The sequence below is a fragment of the Cariama cristata genome, unplaced genomic scaffold (genome assembly GCF_000690535.1).
Source record: "Cariama cristata isolate BGI_N322 unplaced genomic scaffold, ASM69053v1 scaffold33482, whole genome shotgun sequence".
NCBI lineage: Eukaryota > Metazoa > Chordata > Aves > Cariamiformes > Cariamidae > Cariama > Cariama cristata.
In genome coordinates, this window is record NW_009606160.1 from 6,724 (window position 1) to 15,732 (window position 9,009).

At 37.5% G+C, this 9,009-nt stretch overlaps 1 protein-coding gene across 1 annotated transcript in view; it reads left to right on the top strand.

Moving 5' to 3' along the window:
• The first annotated feature begins 936 nt into the window (after nucleotides 1-936).
• LOC104158569 (hyaluronan and proteoglycan link protein 1-like) overlaps nucleotides 937-9,009 on the top strand; it is a 13,506-nt gene continuing 5,433 nt past the window's right edge. Inside the window, exon 1 of the mRNA XM_009696255.1 lies at nucleotides 937-1,036. Within this exon, the coding sequence (XP_009694557.1) occupies nucleotides 937-1,036 (100 nt within the window). The remainder of the gene's footprint in view (nucleotides 1,037-9,009) is intronic.

Below are 9,009 nucleotides of genomic sequence, written 5' to 3' on the forward strand. Positions count from 1 at the left end.
TACATAAAACCTCTTGTATTTTGTGCCTCCTTTTCTATTTCAGGTCTTCATTTGCCTAATTACTACTCAGAGGCTGGCAGAGATTTTCCCTGCAGCGCTCAGCTCTGCTGACTGCAGAGACCCTACCTGGCACACTAAGTTAGTGCGTCAGCGTTTTAGGTAGAAATGAATGAAAAATCAATCAGGGCAACTGCAGTGGTAGCATATACAACTCTAACCTACTTTGTGCATGGTTTCGAACATTTCATTGTGTATTTAGCCATCTTTTAAAATGGTAAGTGGATCTGAAATAAAATAGATCTTTCTAGTCAGCCTGAGAAATGTTTTGTCATCTTTACTGCTTAGCTCAAGAAAACTTACCACTCTGACTGCTAAGTTAACTTGCAGTCTTGATTGAAATGCCAAAACCTATGAGAAGATTGTTTTAATCTTGAAAATCTGAGAAGATTGTTTTAATCTTGAAAATCTTATCACCAGCAGATTGCATCATGCAGTGGCTATAGATATAGTGATAGCTTTGATTATTTTAACTGTATTTACAGACAGTAAGAGTATATCTGGAAAAGCAAAAGTACACTAGAATCTTTTCTGAAACACAGGTATTGCTTACATATGGTCTTGTAAGGAATTTAGTTTATGGATATTTGTGTCTGTACCTTTATTTTTTCATACTGTATTTCTGAATAGGCAGAGTTAAATATGGATTGCCAGTTTCATTTAATGAAAGTCCATGATAAAAAGGTCCAGTCTTCATGCCTAAAAAATTAGTAGCTGTTGTAACTTTTTCAGCTGAGTGGCTTAAATAAGTTATAGATCCCTCATAAGAACATTGCTGTAACAAGCTGTGCAGTGCCACACTGCAAAGGTTTCCAAAAATTCACAAGCCTCTTTGTATGTGATGCCCTTACAGTGAAGAAGATTCTTTTGACTACAAAGATGAAGAGCCTACTTTTTCTGGTGCTGATTTCTGTGTGCTGGGCTGAACTTCACCCTGGCAACTCAAGTCTGGAGCATGAAAGAATTATTCACATTCAAGGTAAGGAAATATGTGAGAAAATACAGGTATCTTCATATTGCTGAAGGAAACAGAATAATGTGCTTAATGATCCTTAATTTTTTATTCTGCTACACTGTTTTTTTAAATACTATTATTACTGGTGACCAACCTTTTTCTTTTCTGGTTCCGTTGCATTATTATTACTCCTAAGGAAAGTAAAAAAATGAAAGTTGCACTGTTCAATAGCACTTTGTGACAACCTTGCAAAGAAGTACAGCATGATTTAAGATAAATAAAGAAAACGTGCATCCTGAAGTAATAAGCAACTGCAATGGGTTGAAATATCTTTATTTTATTGTGGAATACATTTGATTTTAAGAAGATTGTCATATACAGTTCTTCACATTAAAGAAATGTATTGCTGTTTATTATTTTAAAAAGCTCAGCAGATCTGAGATCATAATTGGGCAATTTAAACCAGAAAAAAAACCAACGTAACTTACCCCAAAAGAAATGTGTCTTTCCTCATACCTTTAATTCACACTAAGTATTATATTGCCCTTCTGCTTAATCCTGTTTGGTTCACGTTTGAATCCGAGAGCTTATAGCTGTAGCAGGATTTGAGTCTGCAGTACAATGCAGCTGTTTTTTCAGTCCCAGCTTCAGTCGTGGAGGATCATCCTGTATAAGAAAAAAATGGGGATTTATGGAGTAAGGACAGGCAGAACTAACAGGGATTTTCCTGCTTTCATTTATATGGTTCTTGAGGCTGGCTAAAATTAATCTTGCCAAATTAAGTAATGCAGCTTTATTGTTCTCTCTCTCCCTTTAAAGTTTGATTCATTTCCCTCAACAGCTGGGAAATTGTTTTATTTGAGTATTTGTGTAAATATGAATTACCAAGTTAGGGCAGGTTACTAAGAAAGTCTGTGTATGTAGAAGTTCACAGGAAAGTCACAGAAGTTAAAGGTACCCTGCACCTATTAAAACAGGCACTCAGATTGTCAAGGTCAAATAAAGAATGACAGATAGTTGGTTTCACTCTAAGAAAACTCACAGGATGAAGGTCAAATGAATGTGTTACGTCAAAATGAAGACATATCACTGTTGTGCGATGGTGAACATTCGTTCCCCAGGGTAAATTTCAAATTTCACATCAACGTCTAATAAATGTTTGCCTTTCCTTGTATAATGCAGTTTCTTATCTCTGAACTTTATTTATCTTTTTGGAAGATTAAATTAGTGGAAATATTTAAACCAAATCAAAGTTATTTTTCTTTAATCTGTGTGTGTTAAACTTGCTTCTTCAGCAGTTTAGTGTGATTCGCAAGTCATACGTGTTGCTTATTACTAGTCCTTCAGCATATGTACAGTGCAGTCTGCAAGTGCTAAATAGTTCAAAGCTGATAAAAGTTTCAGGATGGACCATTCTCCTTACCCATGAAAACTCGTTTGCATCTCAAGAGTTTATTCCATCAAGGAAAGCTGAATAAAACTTAAGCTTGAGCTCTGCCATGACTTTTGTACATCAGCTGATTCAGGGTCTGAAATACACAGGCCACAAATCAAAAAGAATAAAACTGCTTGGAACTTGGTATTTTTGCTATTAATATTTTTCATTCCTCTCTGCATTGTGGAATCCCGTCAGGGCTGGGATTCCACTCTACCCAATGCTGCATAAATACATACGATGATCTACACCTGGAAACAAGCTGCAAATCAGGAAAGCCTGTGGAACACATGTGTTGCAGCTTCATACAAAAGGTATTTTACATCACATTATGCAGTGTAGCATCCCTCTCTGCAGCTGAAATCCAAAAGATATACAGCTAAACTCCTCCTGGATTGCATGCTTTGGAATGCCTTGGAATAACAAAAGGTGCGGGTAGATGGATGTTAGAGCTGAAAGCGATCTCCTGAGGCAATGAACTAAACTATCTTCTATTCCGCTTTCTTTACATCATGTAATCTCCTGTAGGTTTAGTGTAATTTTTAAAAAAGCTAGGTTTCAAATCTCATTACTGCAATGTAGTTTTGGACTCTGTTTTTCTGATATGGAAAACACTGTCCTGATTCTCTGTGTTTATTCACAGCCTTTGTATGGCCTTACTCTTCTTCTAGTGTTGTTCTTTAGCCTCAGGCAACAATTTTTCTTTGTGTTGTTCCTTAGTTCCCAATAATAATTTTTCTTCTTTGGTGTTCACTTGAAAACATTAACAAGATAACACCATATCCTTACAGGTGTTATTTGAGCAAAGTTTTTCAAATTCTTTTCTAAGTGTATAACCTCCAGTTACCTGATAATGTTAGTAGTTCGTCTCTAGACTGGTTCTTGTTTGAATTTATACTTCTTGAATGCACCCAGTCAGGATTTTATTCCAGATAAGATCTTGGGCTGGCATTGTTATTTTTTGTTTTCCAGCTACCAATGCTTTGTTTTCAGACCTTGGATTGAATTTGTGCACTTCCCAGCCATGCTGCAGTGCTGATCGATAGTCTGTTGTGAAAGACAATATTTAGCAGTTATTCTCCCTCATTATCACTTGCAATTAACAAGCACAAGGTTTATATCAATAATTCTTCATACTAGGCCTTAAAAATCTAGTTTCTGCATTCAGTATTAAATGTTTTCATACTTTTTCCACTCTTCTTTCTTCAAACATTCTAAATACCCATTCTCCTCCATTCAGTGATGCTTAATACAATATGTGAAAATTTTATTAATTCAATAGTGGCATTTATTTTAGAAGGTAAAATTAGTGGAAATATTAAAAAGTCTCAAAAACTATACTGGAGACAGTTCACTGAGTTTTTTCTAGGCTAATCATTTATGTTTCAGCCCAACCAACTGCAGTCTCCTCTGTGTCTAGTTCTTAGACACTTAACGAACTTTCTACCAAAACACCTGTTTTCTCCATCCTGGCTAGTATCTTATATTTCCCGTATCACTCAATTCCCTGAGGTCCAAGCAATTGATACATCACATTTGCCTGGCCTTATGCATTTATTTTTATTATACAGTTGATATCAAATTAGTCTGACAGCCTTTGGTAAGTATCTACTGCATTTTATCCCTCTTTATAGTGACTTACTCTATTTCTGTCCTTCAACAATTTTTCTTCGAAAACTGCTCAAAGGTCCTGTTTGCTGTTGAGGTCAGACGAATGAGCTTGTCAACGGTTAAATTACTTTCCTTACATATATTTTTGGTTTTGCTGTTGTCCAGAAACACGTGGTACCATTCTTAAAGCGACAGATGAGCTAGTATCTCTGCCATCAGGTTTGCCATACCAAGTGTCAGTAGTAACGGCAGTACTTCAAGCTGTGAGGTTTTCTACCCTTTTCTTTGAAGAGGCTATGTTTTCTGAGTTCAGCTTTCATCTTTCTGTTTTCATTTCATATCAATGCATTCATGTACTTTAAACAAGATCATGCTTTCAGAGCATCAAAACCAACATTATTGAAAATAGAAGATTTGTTAATATAGCACTTGAATCGTTTCTCTGCTGTCTTCCACCTTTATCTGTATAGTGACTCTATACTACAAAATGAACCTGTGCCTGTTTGAAAGACTCTTTTTCACTGCTACAGTAAGATCTTTTACAATCCTTCCTACTTTTGATCCATGCTCCATTTTGTCCTCACAATCATTTCTTGTTTATTCACAACCAGTTAAAGCACTAATGTACAGTGTCATCTCACCACCTTTATCTTTCATTTAGCCTCATTCCACACAGTGAAACTGGACCTCAGTCAAATTTCTCATCTCTTAGACACTTTTACCTCCCTACCTTTACCAATGTTCCTTTCTGCATCTTCCTTCTGGCCCACTTCTTTTGTTTTGGTTTGGTTTGTTGTTTTTTGTTGTTGTTGTTGTTGTTGTTTTACTCCAATATCTATGAGCAAAATTTATAAAATATCTAAAGCTGCATTTTATCTCTTCCGTGACTTTATATCCTTTCCTGAAGCCTGTGGTGGATTTCATTGTTTTGGTCAGGCTGCTTGACCATAACACCTTCCTCTCTGGTAGTTTGTCTGCATACAAAAGTCGTGCCAGTGTAACTTTTGTGGTTAAAAGCAAATGAGAGAACTATATTTATGTAAGATATGCTGTCCCACTTCCCCCCTGCCCCCAGCCCAGTACACTGTGTGTTTCTTAGGGGATATCAGTTTCACTCTTTAGAAAAGATCATAATCCTCAATGAAATCATCTGGTGAACATGAAAATGGGACAAAACTATACCCTAGCCACATAAGTGTCCACAACTAGCATATCAATGTAATCAAAGACTCATATTTTTCTCTGAAGTCAAGATCTGTGAAGGACTCTGTGACCCATGAGAGAGGAAGGTGATTCTTTTTAGTGCTCAGCTTTGTCTATCTCTCTAATCTATTCATAGTGCTAGTTGCTGGCCAATTATTCGAGGAGGCAGAGTACCCTTCAGAGATAAGAGCATTCTTCTGTGTGTGGCTGTTCTGCAAAATAAACAAAGTTGACTAAGCCATTACAGTAATTGTCAAGTTAATTACTTAAGGGGGGCAGGAGCCTTTAACATATCCCTCTGGTTTGTTCAGGTTTTCAAGAGGCAACAAGAAAGGCCAGTGAAGAGAATACAAAGTTTGGTTTGTGAAGAATCAACCTTTAACTTTTTAGCTTTCCCTCGAATATAAGTGAATTTATATCACGCAGCATTTCTTTGCCTTTCAGATACAGGAATACACCAATTTGCCTATCAAGATCTCTGCACAGATTTATTTATACATGCCAAGGAATATGTCAACATGGAATGAACAGAAAACTTTCTGATATTGCCTTATTGAAAAAAAAAAAAAAAAAAGACATCTAAATCAATTAATCAGTAACAAAGGCAGAAGAAATCTTTGCCCAACTTGTTCTGCATGATAATGAGTTTTATTTACAGTCCACTTCCTTCAAAACAAGCCAGAACCAACAGAGAGAAAGAAGCTGCACAGACATGCTGGACTAGCTAAAAACATGGCGAGAGATTAGATGCACTGCTGACTTGACCTCTTACATTAGTTCTTGTCTTCCTAAGATTCATGCCTTTCCACTTTCCCTTTGACGTTCTTCCTTTGGTCCACCTTTCTACATTTTTCCATTTTCAGTGATGTTACCTGTTGTTTTTTTCCATTTTCCTGCATTTTTCTTTTCCACTTAAAATGCCTTACTAGTTTTGTTGCCATTCAAGACACTTTAGATTATGTCATGATCCATGTTGCAGTCTTATAATTGAGCTCCCTCTTCTACGTCAACGCAACTTGTTTTGCCCTTCAGAACATGGCATCTTGCAACAGCATGTAATAGAAATGTCAGCAAAAAGCAACCTCACCTCCTGTTGACATGTTGGTTTCATTAAAGGCATTCAGTACTGCATATTCTGGAATAAACCTTAAATGTTAGGTACCAGTACATTAGGGTTGTAAAAAATTATTACAGAAGTGAAAGGATTCACATTAAACATAAATTTAAACTACTAATTTGCCTTTACTCGCTACGTCAGTGTAATTCTATATGTATAGTGTTGAAAGGTAATTAAAGAACTGGAAAAGCTCCTCATTGGTTCTATGGGATATTTTGGTTTTGTCAAAGTGTCTCACTGCCACCCATGAAGATTTCCATCTGTGCAGAAGAAGTGCAGAGACATTGTCATGATTTCTGTTCTATTCCGTTCTATCTACGAGGCTTGATCTTCATGCAATTTCTTTATCTATACTGAAGTAAACACATACTTAAAGTTTATTTAAGGCAAAAAGTGGCAATATTTTAGATCTGAAGTTTGTAATTTCCCTGATGGGTTTATGTGCTGTTGCATCTCCTAGAAAGCTAAACTTGAGCTGATACAGCCCCTTTAACAGTTCCCCCAATGTGTGACACTGGTTGAGTAGGTGGGATCAGCTGAAAAATATTTCCCTCAATCTTGTCATCCCTATGTTGGACAGACAGATTTCTTCTCTGCCATTTATAAAACAGACACTTTTAGCCATACTATTATTTGAAACCATCTACCTGAACGTTTTAACTAAGATTTATCTAGCATCTGTCTAACCAGTTGTATGTCAAAACTTGAAAGTAATGTGTAGAAAGTATTTAGTCCAGTCAGTTTAGAGGTAGGAACACGGGAGTTTGATGCTTGTATTTTCTTTCTTGTGAACATAAACAAATGTCATTAATGCTTGGGACAAATAAGGATAGCTTTTGCTAGTCTTACAGCTGATATACGAAAGTTTTTAGATTTTTTTTCCGAAAGCAAAAGTAAAAAGGTAGTTAGTTAAAACAGAGTCAGAAAAAATGTAGTAGAAAAAGTATATGGAAAAAAGTGTGTACGTAATTCTTCCTCATGTTTTTTCCTTCAGATTCTCTGAGTAATACACACATATAAGAGTCTATCAATAATGCACTTCTACATATATTATAGCAAGTGGGAATTATTGTTATCACAGTATGATTTTTGAGTTTTAAATAAACATGGTAGGATAACAAAACAGACCATTGCTATAGGAAGAATGAGGATATTTTAACATGAATTTTAAGATCAAGTCCCTGGTAACAATATAAGAAAGCAAGAAACAGCTCTGTATTTATTTAAAGTAGGATGGCACGTGGTGTTATCAACCTAATGGCTTGCTAACACTGTAGAACATTTAGGCAATACATGAGTTTATCTGACAAAACACATCTGTGATATGATCCCTGACTTATGATTTTTTTCCCTCTAAAAATACACATTTTTTTCTCCACTGTTGCTCTGTAAGTTAGTCCATTAAAATGTGGGAATAATCAAGTTTCATAGCCAGGTCGTCATAACCTTCTGGACAGTTCTGATGGATAAAATGGATAAAGCTGTTTGCCAAGGGTTGTGGTGTGACACATCCTCTCTGCCCCACACTATGTTCCTGGCCTTCCAAATCTGGCTTGCCATTACTCTTGAGTGAAGAAGCTGATTAAAAGAGAGGGAAAAAAAGAAACAACCCACCAAAAAAACCAAAAAGAAAGCTCCACTCAAAAAAAAAAACCCAAAACCCAAACAATTAAGGGACAAACAAATCTGAACACATGTCCAGCAGTAAAATTTTGAATGAAACCAATGAGCCATCAGGTGAGACTGAACTGAGAGCTCTAGCAGCATGAGAGCAAGCCCACTTACTGTCCTTGAAATGGGAGTCGCTCTGAAGTCAAGGGTCAATGTGTACAAAGTAATGACAACCAGAACAGTGGTGCTAATTGCATAGAATCATAGAATCATTTGGGCTGGAAGGGACCTTTAGAGGTCATCTAGTCCACCCCCCCTGCGCTGAGCAGGGACTTCTCCAACTAGATAAGGTTGCTCAGAGCCCCATCCAACCTGACCTTGAATGCCTCCAGGGATGGGGCTTCCACCACCTCTCTGGGCAACCTGTTCCAGTGCTTCACCACCCTCATTGTAAAAATTTTTTTCCTTATGTCAAGTCTAAATCTACCCTCTTTTAGTTTAAAACCATTACCCTTTGTCCTGTCACAGCAGACCCTGCTAAAAAGTCTGTCCCCATCTCTCATATAGGCCCCCTTCAGATATTGGGAGGCCACAATGAGGAAGCCTCCTCTTCTCCAGGCTGAACAACCCCAACTCTCTCAGCCTATCCTCACAGGAGAGGTGCTCCAGCCCTTGGATCATTTTTGTTGCCCTCCTCTGGACCTTCTCCAACAGGTCCATGTCTCTCCTGTGCTGAGGGCTCCAGAGCTGGATGCAATACTCCAGACGGGCTCTCACCAGAGTGGAGTAGAGGGGCAGAATCACCTCCCTCGACCTGCTGGCCACACTTCTCTTGATGCAGCCCAGGATGCGGTTGGCCTTCTGAGCTGCGAGTGCAATTCAGACAAGGGAGAAAGAGAGATGGAGAATAAAACAGAGGTGGATAGCGTGTTTGATTTGGCACCGTTGAAATACAGCAAAGCCAACCCAAATAGCAAGTTTCCAAGAGAGTTTTCGTTTGTGGCAGGGAGTCTTTCCCTT